Here is a 12,664-nt window from a genome sequence, read left to right as displayed (position 1 = left end):
ACATTATACAGTTATAAAAAATATATATGTTTTAAAAATATTTGGTGTTCTTGTTTTTTCTTCCTATCTATTAATTTGCAACAAATTAATAATTACTGTAATGTTCAAGAACGGCACAGGAGCCTGTCAGAATAGTCATTTATTAGAAAGTGGATGGATGCAAATACAAAATAAGTTAAGTAAGCGGACATATAGCTGAGAGTAAAAAAAATAAAAATACATTAACTATCAACAACCTGTCAATTTGCAAGCATATTTTCCTACATCTCACAATAAACTTGGCAAGATGAATAATTTGAAAACTTTTCCAAATTTTGACACCTAACGTGAAAAAGAAATAAATAAAGGCATTGTGTCATTAAACATGACATGGTGATATTCTAGCAAGGCCCCGTGCTGTGTTGGCGTCTGTGTGTGCAGCAGAAGTGTAAGCTCTTCACCTGCGCCGTAATGGAGTAGTCTTCTTTGGAACTCTGCGTGGGTTTGGCACAAACGTCCATCTTTCCTCTGCACCCACTGCCGGCTTTGTCCTTTCTGCCGCTTTCTTCTGTAACCTGACAACAGCAACACCAGCGAAGGAGTTACATCAGCTTCCCTCAGGAGAAATTGGCCTGAGGGCCTGGAGAAACTAAGGAGACTTATAAGAACTTGTTGTATTTGGTCTGTAAAACTGGGATCCTTGCCCAGTGTCCCTTGTGCTGTCCTTTCAAAGATTTCTTAAAAACAAATCGTTCTGCTGGAGAGAAAATGCTTAGATCAGTGTTTCTCCAGCAACAGGACCCTGGGTACAGACCCAAGAATTTAAACCAAAAGTGAAATATACCTTTAAGTTATGCTGCATTCGTGTGAGCTAGTTCCTGGAACCACAGTGCTATTCTCATTAGATCCTCAATGGCTGCTTCTACAGACTTTCAGTTGTTTGAATGAAACATGATGAAAGCAGTAAATCTACAGAAAAGCACTCACATTATTTTCCTCTTCCTCTCCAGGGCTTTTCTGGTGGCAGTAGACAGAGAGCATTTCCCTCTGCCTTGCAGCTCTGTACTCTCCTGCAAAAGGAAACACATTCTTTTTATTTTACACTGTGTAACATTAAGTCCCTACACAAAAGGTTCACTAATTCAACATCTGTGCATGCATTCATTTCTTTTTCAATTAATAAGCGGGTGGGTGTAAATTCCAGGAACGTGTTATGACTTTTTGCCATTAATGTAATGTTAAGGAGGTTGCAGAATTCTGCTGATCTTTTAACCCATCTCTGCAAGCCTCTTTACCATAGCAAGTCTTATGCAATGTCACACTGTGATTGTACTACCATCCACACACACGCATCTGTTAAGCCTTTTTCAGTCTGGATTAGTTTAGTCAGTAATACATTTTTGCACTACTTCTCAGAGATAGAAATTTCACATCCCAGACAGCAGGAGGAAATCACATGAGCACCAAACATCTTTTTTTTTTTTTTTTTTTTTTTCATTTCTTTAAATAAGGCAACATCTGAATAGAAAATCTTGTCCCTGCCCATCCAGACAGGACTAAAATTCAGAGAACCGTTGATCTTGACAGACAGTAAAAACAGCAGGTTAAAAACAGTAGGTTATTCAGCCCATAATTTTCTCAGAGGAGACTAGAAAAAAACATCAGCATGGCCAAGCCAATGGAAATGAAGGCACAGAAGTGCACCAGTAAACTAGAAAATCACTCCAGGAATCCATGTCAATTTAATCTTATTGTGATAGAAGTTTACTTGGCTGTCTAGTATTCACCTTAAACCACTCGAGTGGATAAAGTAGCAGGTAAGGAATAAAATATGAGAGGGAGAGCTATTATTAGGAAATACTCCATAACAAAGTGGTGTGATGTGGTAAACACAAAGCTAATTATATACATATTTTCTAAAAACTGTATGTCCCAAATGTTTTATTTTTTCTTATATCCAAGCAGTTTACCACTGATTACAGTTTTAATTTATGGAAGATTTAATTAACTTTCAGACGTCATTAGTTAATGTTGTACAAAGTCTGTCAGTTCTGTAATCACTAATATTACAGCAGCTTTAAATAAACGTTCCTTCACCAGCCACTTGAAGTACATAAGACAAAATAATGCACCTTTTTATGTCAACCATAAGACTTTAATGTATTTGAAAACTTACTGACTAGTACAAAACATTAACACTGGAGACTCCTTCCCAAAGGGTAAATAAATCTACTGTATACTTGCAGAAAGCTTCGCCATATCAATAATTATATATTGTTCTCTGTTAAATAACACAGCTTTATTAATAACCTTAGATTATATAAAGCCTGTCATGCAAGTCTCGAACATGCTGTTGCTCGAATGTGCATTCAGAATCAAGCTCTGTGGTATAATAAATAAAATCATGGTTAGTTTTTTTTTTATTTTTTATGATACATCTATTGAAGTATTTAATCTTGCCAATTTTTTTACAACCTACCACATGTACTATGACCCACATTTCCTTCAAGATTTACTGAAATAGATCATTAAAAAGTTAACTACTATGCAGTGTAAATGCAGTGCATTTAATACTTATCTTACCTACAATATGCTTCAGGTTTACTGTGCCAATTTATCTCTAACAATATTATACAGTCTGACAGTGTAATCAATATCACAAAATGATTACCTTAACTAAACATCAACCTTTATTTATTAACTGATGATTTTATGTAAAAAAAAACAAAAAACAAAAAAAACATGCAAAGTCAATCAAAACCTTATAAAATGCCAGCAGGCATACAGTCGATATCTGCGAATGTCCTGAGGCTTCCTGTCAGCTTTTAGACAGTATTGGCATGCAGCGCTTCAACAATCAATACAGCAAAATACACCTGAGCAAAGCCAGTGATCAGAGAATGACTGACTGACTCAGAATAAGGAGCCTGTTAGACTAATATAGCTATTCTGTAGTCCAGACTCAAGCCATTTGCATCAACAGTTTTGAATATAAAATGTCCGCCATGTTCAGTTCACTGTTTTTAAACTTGGATGCAGTTTTGAAGCCAGGATTGTGATGCTAGCGTTACCTTATGTCTGAGCTCTCTCTCTCTGGTCAGCTGCCGGTCCCAGCTGATTACCTGCATGCGCTCTGCAGGCCTCACTCTGAAGAAGAGGTTGTGCAACTCATAACGTGCTGAGCGCAACTGTCAAAGAGACACGAGTGGTTATTAAAAATTAACTTGTGTCCGTTAAAAAATAGGTTTAGAGTATGACTAAATCAGATATAATTTGCGTTAGAAAAATAATGCTATTCACAATTAAATGCATTTAAAAGGAATAAACACTTGAAACACATTAGTCTGTGTACAATAAATCGCTATAGTTTGAGTTTCACTTTTTGAACTCAATTACTGAAATAAATGAACTTTCCCATGATATTCTAATTTATTGAGATGCACATGTACTTGTTTTTGATTAAAATGTAATGTACTTATAAATAGATATCTTTAGTTTAGTATACTTACAAAGAACTCATTTGGCTTGAGGAAAACCTTGGCATGCGAGAGAGAGAGTAGGTACCTGTAGTGTGACTCTCTCTTGTAGGACTCGATCCTGTTTGCTGCTGTACTCCCGGCCGGGCGTGGGAGGCTGGAAGCCCTGGAGGAACAGCTGAGTGTCCTGTATATAAGGATTACCCAAATACAGCCTTATTAATAATAACACACAGCAAATTGAGGCAGAAGAATTATCATTGCAAAATAATGACTTTAGAGATATATATATTTCGATGACCAGTGTGTATGAATCAGGAAGATTTTGAAAAATAATAGTGCAACTGGAGAAATGGCTTGCTTTTACTATCATAAACACACACAAAGAGGACCTTTTTGGTTTTTTATTTAAAAGTTCGAACTGCACTATTTAATTTTTTTGTCAATAAATTGTATTATACTGGGACATTATTTTCAGTTCATTTTCACTGACAAGATGCCATTGGTGCTTGTTGAGTGTATAATTAAGTATTTAAAATGATTACAATAAGACTCAGTGTTAAAGTTTATCATGGTCATTGCCGGGAAAAAAAAATTATAATGAATAAAAAGTCCAACAAAGAAGAATTGGATACAAGAAGTAGATATATAAAGGTACATTTATTACCTTAATGGTTCTGATGAGCTGAGCTACTCTCTCTGTATGAAGAAGCCTGCGTGTCAGGTAGCCTTTCACAGCTGCTGCCACCAGGGGGCGATAACACAGAGGAAGACGTGACTAAAAGGGCACAGGCACACAAGACACCAGCCATTGGGGGAAGAAAAAAAAAAAGAGGGGGGGGGGGTAATAAAAGGGATGTAAACCAGTAACACCACAGGGATTAATCCACAACAGCAGTAGTAGCTAGTTACTACCATAACTATCTATATGTATCAGTTTTTATGTCGAGGGAGGCACCTGTGATATATGCAATGAATCTGACAGAGCACTCAGTTCAGCCAGAGTGAGTTCATGTGGATGGGAAGAAGAGCCCGGCCCCACAGAAACAGGGGAGGAGGAGAGACAGGAGGTTGTCATGTCCTCCAGACGTGATCCTGAGCTGGGACATGGGAAGGACACGCTCTGGAGAAACTGGTACTTCATTGTCAAAGACTGAAAATGAGAGAGAGAGAGAGAGAGAGAGAGAGAGAGACAGAAAATAATGATTGGATGGACCAAGGCTAAAAGAGGCAATGAGAGAGTAGATGAAGAAAGCAGGGTGGGATCGAGGAAACCAATAGGGAAAAAAATAAAGGAATAGACTGAGATGATATGAGGTAAATGAAGGACAGTAACTTGGGCAAAGAAAAAAAAAATGGGGAACACAGGCAACATTATCTGACACTCCTCCCAAAAAAAACATGAGCAACAGGGCACTCAGGGATCAGCACTTAAGCTCAGACAATCATCAATTAAAGAAAATGATGCTCTCATTTTCTGTGTCAATTCCCACAACATGGCTGCGGGGCTGGGTTTCTCCTCTCTGACCTGACACACCCACAGAGAGAGAGAGAGGGATGCCAGCATCCATTACACAAACAGTCCAAGTTCATTAAAGGCCTGTTAGATGCATAAATTACAGCATGTAATTAATGGTACAAGGACACGGCCTACAGAGCATACCGAAGGAGAAATGGAAGCCAACATGAGTGTCCTTGAACAACAGAAAGACAGATATAGATAATGCCTCCTTCTATACATTTTTGGTTTTAATACATTTACAAAGCTGTTTTGACATTTAAGACTGCATTTTAGGGCTTCATAAACAGTTGCATCAGTAGAAATTACCAAAGGATGAATTTAATGGTTTTCCATTATTCCTTTATGTTGTTCTTTGTCCCTATATGGAAAAAAAAAGAATATAAACACCTGACCATCACCCCAAATGCCAGGCTGCAGCACAGATTCAACAGAACTAGACGGTCTGTGCGCATGTGGAGCTTCAGGCCCTCCTTGTGTCTGGCGGGTTTCTCAAGGTATTCCAGAAGGTAAATGGATGGCTAAAAGTATGTGTAAACCTGACCTTCATTCCAATTTATGGGTCTGCAGCAAGAAGAAATCTCATCTCCGATCAGTGTGTGTGTGTGTGGCGCCCTGTGCTTGGTAAATTCCATCACAGTCCAAAGACATTCATTTTGTGCGTTTTAAAATTGCCTGTAGTGTATGTGTAAGTGTGTGTAGGTTGCAAGAGGTTGGGGTCCGCAGCAACGTAACTTGCCCCTTACAGCAATGACCATCAGTCCATGATGACGGTTTAAAAATATAACACAGTTTGAATCCATTAGTTCCACTGAATTCTATCAGTATGTCAACGTCCCTGTGTACAACGTGAGCTCCAGACACCTTGCACAGTTTGGAGTGGATGAACCCACTAAACACCCATGCTTCCTTACGCAATATAGGGCTCGACTTCACAGCATCTAGTTCTCTAGTGTGTTAACCTGAAAAACTCTGCAAACATTTCTGCAAGTCTCTTTGAGGTACAGAAGTTGAGCTAACAAAAGTCCATTCAAGTGGTAAAATTATCTGAACTGTTTTTTTTTTATTTTGTGTAGCTGTTCCACACAATTTCGAAATGTTAACGCCTGCTTTTAGACACAGGTTCAATTTTACCATGTCTCACTTGTAGAGTCATGCAATTTATAAATGAAAACTTCTTGGAAATCTTAAGTCATTTATTGTTTAATTCCTCAATCAAATCAGTAGATGCTCTGTGCGTGTGAGTGCATGCATAAGTTTACACCTGTAGAACAAGGTTCACACAAGGTCTACTATTATTAAGCAATTATTTAAGATCAATAATTTTGTCATTTTTAAATAATTAAATAGTGCCCTTTTTAACTATTGGACCATTTTACAGTTCTCAGTTTTTCACATTCCCTCAGCCCTACCTACTTTGACTGTACTTTCTCAAATTAGGTTCAGTGCTAGAACCTGTTGCACTATTATCTGTGGTAAAGCATGACAGCATTAACTGTCTAGTAGTATGTACTGTGTTGTATTTCCTACCTGCAGCAGCTCATACTGTTGCCTCTGCTGCTCCTCCATCAGTGCTTTGACTTGCGCGTCATGCTCATCCCTCAGCTGTAGCTCCTGCACAGCTCTCTGCATCGCTGATAACATGTAGAGCATAGGCTCTCAGTTAGTCTATATCATTTCTTTAATAATGGTTCATTCTAATCATGACCGATTAACTAATCGCTGTAGCAGCACTTAAAGCAAAATCATTATGCTCCCAGGGTACTTAACAGGCATCACAAGTGAGACAAGACTATTATCTTACCATCATCATTACAGCAAGGGGGTTTATCAAGAATTATCCTCTTAAAAGGATCATAAAGCCAGTCTGACAAAATATGCCTCATTTGTGTTAACAATGCGATTTAAAGAAAGGACTTGCAAGCTTAAGAAAACCATCACAGTGTAACAGACAAAAAAATATTTCTGTATTTCGAAAGACATTATGCCATCAGCTGATCTATCTTTTTCTCTTATACACCGTTATAAATTATGTTTTATCGCAGTATAAATCTGCTGTGTGCAAAATCTGGGAATTACTTATGTTTTGTAAGACATATATTTTAGTTAATATATGATATAAGCAAAACAGAACATTACTGAATTAAAAAAAAAAAAAAAAAAGACAGGTTCATTTGAGGATAAAGCAGTTAAGCCTATGGATTAGATTTCATCTTAGCATCAACTACATCAATATATTAGTCATACATATGCATAAGTGATGATCAGTGACATAAGACATTTAACTTTTTTTTTAATGGTATTTTTTTTTTTTTAATACCAGCTTCTCTTACCTTTAGGTGTACTGGACTGAGGTCGTTCCTCATTAACCTGTTGGCCCAAGTTGTTTCCATCTGCAATGTTCATTAGCAGCCTGCGTTTGGCACGCGACACCCCATCTTGCCCGCCCAGCTCTGGGGTCAGCTCGTTTTCTCTGGACCCAGACTGGGACCACAGTCCTGAGGGTGTGTCCACATCATATGACCGATTAAGACACGAGCCATTTAGGGAGTCATCCATGTTTTCAGATGCTTTCTTTTTGTCGCCTAAGGCATTTTTCCTCTCTTCAAGCTGAATGTTGGCATTTGTAAGGACAGCGGTCCTCTCAGAGAGCTGCACTGAACGACTGATAGGACGGGCCGCCTCCGGCACTCTCATTTTTTTCACCAAAGAGGTCACACGTTGTGGTGGCTCATGCTGTTTATTCCCTTGCTGTATCTCATAACCCTTAGCTAGGACTTTCTGCTGCACAGTCTCGCTAAAGGTAACCACACACGGAGACTTTCCGTCACCAGTAGGCAGACAGACACTTTCATGTTCCGAAAGCAGGCTTTGCTGGGGGTTGTTGGCTGTCTCTGTGGGACTGTGTGCCTGAGACTCTGTGAGTGTAGACTCCAGATCGGAGATTAGAACTTTAAGGCTTGACAGGTTAAGCTCCAGCTGAGAGATCTGTTTGGCCTGATCCATACTCTTGCACAAAGGTGCACCGCCCTCTGTTTCTGGTAGGAGACTCACAGCCCTGATTTTGCTTTGTCCACAAGGATTTGGCCTTGCTTCCTCATCTACACAGACAGGCATCTTGACCAGGGGCTTTCTGACAGAGGTAGCTGTTGCACTGCCTTTCTTACTGCGCACAGGGCTTAAGCAAAACTTGAGAGTTGGAACATTCTTAAATTTTTTATTTCCTGTTAGGCAAGGCCTGGGCAGCATGCTGCCCATCTTCTTGCCCTTGGACTGGTAAAGAGATTTTGCTGAAGTGGATTGAGTGGGACTGACAGCTATATTTGGACTGTTTGAGAAAGCTGATGCTTTTCCATTTGTACACCCCGTGCTGTTTGAGGCTGAAGTGAGATTAAGGCAATCTGTGTGCTGGCAGACGACTTCACAAGGCTCTACACTCTCTCTCCCTCCACCACGTTTGTGTGTCTGGGGATCTCGATCTGCTAAATGATCCTCCCTCTGGTTCTCAGTAGTTCTCCTGACCTCAGTTTTCCCTGTGTCCCCTAGCAGCGATCCCTCATTTTCCTTATCAGACAGACTGTGTTCATTGGCACATCCAGCTTCACTGGTTTTCGAAGCCTTTGCCTGGTTTCGCAGGAGGCGTTGACGCCGCCGATACTCTTGAGATTTCTTCAAAAGATTCTGAAGACTCATGCGGTAGGGTTCTTCAGCTGGCTCCACTGCAAAATTTGCTGGCTCTGTAACCTCATCAGTCTGTGCATTGTTTGAGAGAGCAAACTCCTTCTCCAGGACCTCTCCATCTACTGGAGTGTGTCTTATGATGTTTCCAGTCCTATTCGACATGCCAGAGGAATTTACTATAACTTCACTGCCATGAGATTGTCTTCCCTCTGGATCTTTTCTGACGTTTTCCGTGCTGTTAGCCCAGCTAGGAGTGATGTCACAGGTTTCATTGGTCACATATCCGGATGAAAGCCCTTGGTGGCTAGCATCTATAGTAGAGTGTTTCTCTGAATACAGTAGTGAGGAAGAGTCAAATCCAAAACTTGTGGTCATCCCCACAGCTCGCTCTGTTCTACGACCAAACAAAGGAAGACCTCCAAACAGAACAGTTGTATGGCTGCTCTCCAAAGAATCTTTTCCTTCAAAAGGTCTAAGGCTTAAAGCTGTATGACCATCACAACCTGTAGATGTCAGAGGGTGACTTTCCATTTCCATTTTCTCACCAGGCAAATGCTGTGTGAGAGTTAAGGAGGATGAATTCCGGTGGCTTTCATTAGCTCCATTGTAGTCATTTTTCCCTCCAGGGATGCAAGTGATACTTTGGCATTCAGTGTTTAATAGATTTTCTGATCCTGTCTCATCTCTAAACTCTTCAATGGTTGGAACCTTTCGTAACTTAATATGAGAAAGAAGCATAAAAATGTAAATGTATACAGATATGTAAGAAGCTGACATATATGGCATTTAATATATTAATTAATATATCACCTGGACACTTTCAAGTATGGCCTGTACATGAGACACGCATGACAGTGATGATGCTGCCATCTTATTTGTAAGATTAGAGGCTGCTTCTCTCAGGTGTTGTATTTCTTCCTTCTGATCTTTGTTCAGCTAAAAAACAAATACTTTCAGTATGCTCGGTTTTCAGCATTTATAAGAAAAATGCACGGAAAATTATCCCTTCATGTGCCATCAATCCATTATGAATTAAATTAAAATTAATTATTGTACTGTCAATCATTTATCAAATACTTGCACACAAATCTGCGTTTAACTTGTGATGTTAATTGCACAGTCTCAAAATCAAGTGCACTGTTATCATTAGCTGGATAGTCTTATTCATTTTAGTACCTTCTACCTAGGGGAGAGTTCAAGACAAGATCAGGGTTAAAAGATGATGCCAAAGATGTAAACCAGTGCACATGACTTAATCAGTGACTTCTGATATTTGTGCTTGGGGGAATAAAATTACTTCCAACCTAAGTTCAGTTTAGGTTTGAAATTCCCCACAGACTCAAATTAAAAAAATTATGTAAAAAAAAATCCTGTTATTAACTTCATTTCATTCACCTTGCAGCTGTTTATCAGAAGAAGTACAAGACAGGAACAACAGAGAAATTCTGAAAGTTAGACCCTCATGCAATGAAGTATAACTTGTAAAGAGGATATTAAAAAAAAATTAACACTTGTTTAACATTCCTGGTTCTGTTTATGTTATGTGAACAACTCCTGTGTGAAAAAAAGTGTTAACGTCAATAAAAATTTATTGGACATTTTTCAGACTGGCTAAATGCAAGTTTTAATAATTTGTCTTATAAAAAAATACAATATGAAGAAAATTGGAGATTTTTTTATTATTGTGTATTGTTCACAAAAGGTTTTTAAATACAACATCTGATGTTTGTGCAATTTTTACTATAAAAAACAGATTTCTTGTTTTTGAGCACACAAAAAGACTAATTTTTTAAATATCGGCATAAGGAATACTAGGCTTGGTATTACTTGTTAATTGGTATCGGGCTACTTGCCTCTGCATTACTTGGTATTGAATCAAAATGAAAATCAGTGGTATCGCCCATCCTTACTTTCTACCTGCCCTACCACCCAAGTTCAAATCCCAATCAATGCTTAAACCCATCCACTGGATCCAGTGCCAGTCCCAAGCCCGGATAAAATGCTAGGGTTGGGTCAGGAGGGGCATCCGGCATAAAACCTGTGTCAAGCTGTGTGCGGATCAGATGGTTCACTGTGGCAACCTCTTGATGGGAGCAGCAGAAAGGCTAAAATCATATTTGAGCAGATTATACTGTATATTACCATATATATCATATAGTTATTACCTACTGCACCCTCTGTATATTAATCACCCCCATCAGTATACATATAGACCCATAATCCTCATTTACACTTATTATTTATGGAAATGGACCACTTATGCACTTGTGGTTAGATGCTAACTGCAGTTCATTGGCTTTGTACAAGTAGTTCAATCCAATCTGATTAAAAAAATATTTATATGGTATTACTTAAAGAAACATTCATGTGCAACGTTATGTTGACTAAAGGCAATGGACATTTGCAAAACCCTTACCAGAGGAGGCAGAATGGCCAAGCCGTAAAACCTGATGCTCGATGACGCCTGGCTGATTTGCTGTTCAGACTTTACAGTGACATTTCTTCGTATGTGGATGGCTTGTCTTTGGATAAATTTCTCATAGTCTTCCATGGTTGAGTGCTCAATATAAAACTGCTTATTTGAAAATATTACTTTGCCGCTAAGCTTGTTAAACAAACGTATCGGAAGCAACGTTATTCAGCAATATAAGTAAAATGCGAGGAGTTGTTAGCAGTAACAGTTATTGCCACATCTTCTATACAGCTACTTTACAGTTAAGTAACTTGACTCTGTAAACAAGGCCATATAAATATCTAACATTTCCAAATATCAACAAATTAAAAACGAGTCTTAAGTGATGATTTTATATAGAGCTTTCAGAGTCAGCTATGAGCAAGTAGCTAACTAACGCCATGCTAACTTATCACAGCAATCACACACCAAACTAACCCAGTTCAAGTCTTCTATTGTAATGGCTTAAAATCATACACTTCGTAAGCTTTAAAACTACAAATAAATATATAATTTTAAGTAGACAGAATAAGTGTTTTAGCTTAGCTGCCTGGTTAGCGACCTGGTTTAATGTTTACGTTTTAGCCGTTTCCTAGAGAAAATTGCATTTCCTATCTGCTTTCTGACAATCCCCGCCTCCTGCTCCAGGATTGGCTGTTATGCTCCCGCCTCCTGAGCGCGACAGAGAACTGTCCAATCATCAACCTGCGCGAGAGTATGAAACTCTGGTCAGTTAGCGCGAGAGGCAAGCCTTTGTCGGAATGATAACCGACTCCAACTGTCACCCTGAGTGATTTGACGTAACAAAGATGGATTATAGCTCTGTAACATAGTTAAAAAAAAAAACTCTGATGTCACAGACTTGTGACATCATACGTATGTTATATTCATACGCATTATGTATAAAGTAAATACATATAAGTCCCAAGGGATTCCGTTACGGGTTTTTGGCGCGCTCTAGTTTGAGTTATAAGACGCTACATTTCCGCCACAGCGCCACCTACAGACGTGGAAGAGTTTAGAGTCGCTCATGAGACTGAGAACAAAAGACTGACTGGAATAGTCGCAAGTAAAGTGGGTATTAATGTTTACCCACTCTCTTAAGTTCTCGTAACCAGAGATCTGTGTTAATGTTTTAACATTTCCCACACATCTTCTAAGATATATAAAGTGTTATAATACAAATTATTTAAATATGAACGTGCATCCATTCAGATAGGTAGATAAAGTTATACATACATACTCAGATTATTTCCATGAAGATAGATAGATAGATAGATAGATAGATAGATAGATAGATAGAGTAGCATATATATACACATACATACATACATACATACATACATACATACATACATACTTATAGATAGATTAAATCCATCATTGTTTCCGTACATCCATTATTGTAATCAAGAAAAACAAGATAAATGGCGATTGCTTAAAATGACAGAAATACAAAGCCTCGGGCTCGGTTTCGTTTATTTGTTTGTGTGTTTGTTTGTAATTGGTAAGGCACGTGCATAATGACTGTGCGCTGAGCGCGCGGTTGCATCACTA

The 12,664-nt window shown here is 38.6% G+C and overlaps 1 protein-coding gene across 3 annotated transcripts; it reads right to left on the bottom strand.

Moving 5' to 3' along the window:
• Positions 1 to 124: 124 nt before the first annotated feature.
• si:ch73-100l22.3 (uncharacterized) lies at positions 125 to 11,714 on the bottom strand. Of its 3 annotated transcripts, XM_053512806.1 has the most exons (10): positions 11,072 to 11,714; positions 9,466 to 9,591; positions 7,308 to 9,372; positions 6,505 to 6,608; positions 4,414 to 4,608; positions 4,123 to 4,233; positions 3,544 to 3,642; positions 3,051 to 3,167; positions 967 to 1,049; positions 125 to 554 (listed from the first exon to the last, which is right to left on the bottom strand). In XM_053512806.1, exons 1-10 carry the CDS (start codon positions 11,204 to 11,206, stop codon positions 437 to 439), a joined length of 3,153 nt encoding a protein of 1,050 aa, XP_053368781.1. In that variant the 5' UTR covers positions 11,207 to 11,714; the 3' UTR covers positions 125 to 436. The 3 variants fall into 3 exon arrangements, with proteins under 3 accessions (XP_053368781.1, XP_053368782.1, XP_053368783.1); XM_053512807.1 differs by lacking the exon at positions 4,414 to 4,608; XM_053512808.1 differs by lacking the exons at positions 125 to 554; positions 967 to 1,049 and having other exon boundaries at positions 3,050 to 3,167; positions 3,489 to 3,642.
• Positions 11,715 to 12,664: the final 950 nt, after the last annotated feature.

The sequence above is a fragment of the Clarias gariepinus genome, chromosome 15 (genome assembly GCF_024256425.1).
Source record: "Clarias gariepinus isolate MV-2021 ecotype Netherlands chromosome 15, CGAR_prim_01v2, whole genome shotgun sequence".
Taxonomy (NCBI): domain Eukaryota; kingdom Metazoa; phylum Chordata; class Actinopteri; order Siluriformes; family Clariidae; genus Clarias; species Clarias gariepinus.
The sequence above is the reverse complement of the archived record's forward strand: the minus strand, read 5'-3'. Positions and strand labels throughout refer to the sequence as shown.

Bases quoted from the DNA above. Each gene is read 5' to 3' on its own strand.
- si:ch73-100l22.3 (XM_053512806.1), bottom strand. From the start codon at position 11,206: ATGGAAGACTATGAGAAATTTATCCAAAGACAAGCCATCCACATACGA. The intron at 4,234-4,413 runs GTGCCTCCCTCG...GTGCCCTTTTAG, and splicing joins ATTCATTGCATATATCACAG to TCACGTCTTCCTCTGTGTTA. The intron at 555-966 runs GTGAGTGCTTTT...TGCTGTTGTCAG, and splicing joins GAGAGGAAGAGGAAAATAAT to GTTACAGAAGAAAGCGGCAG.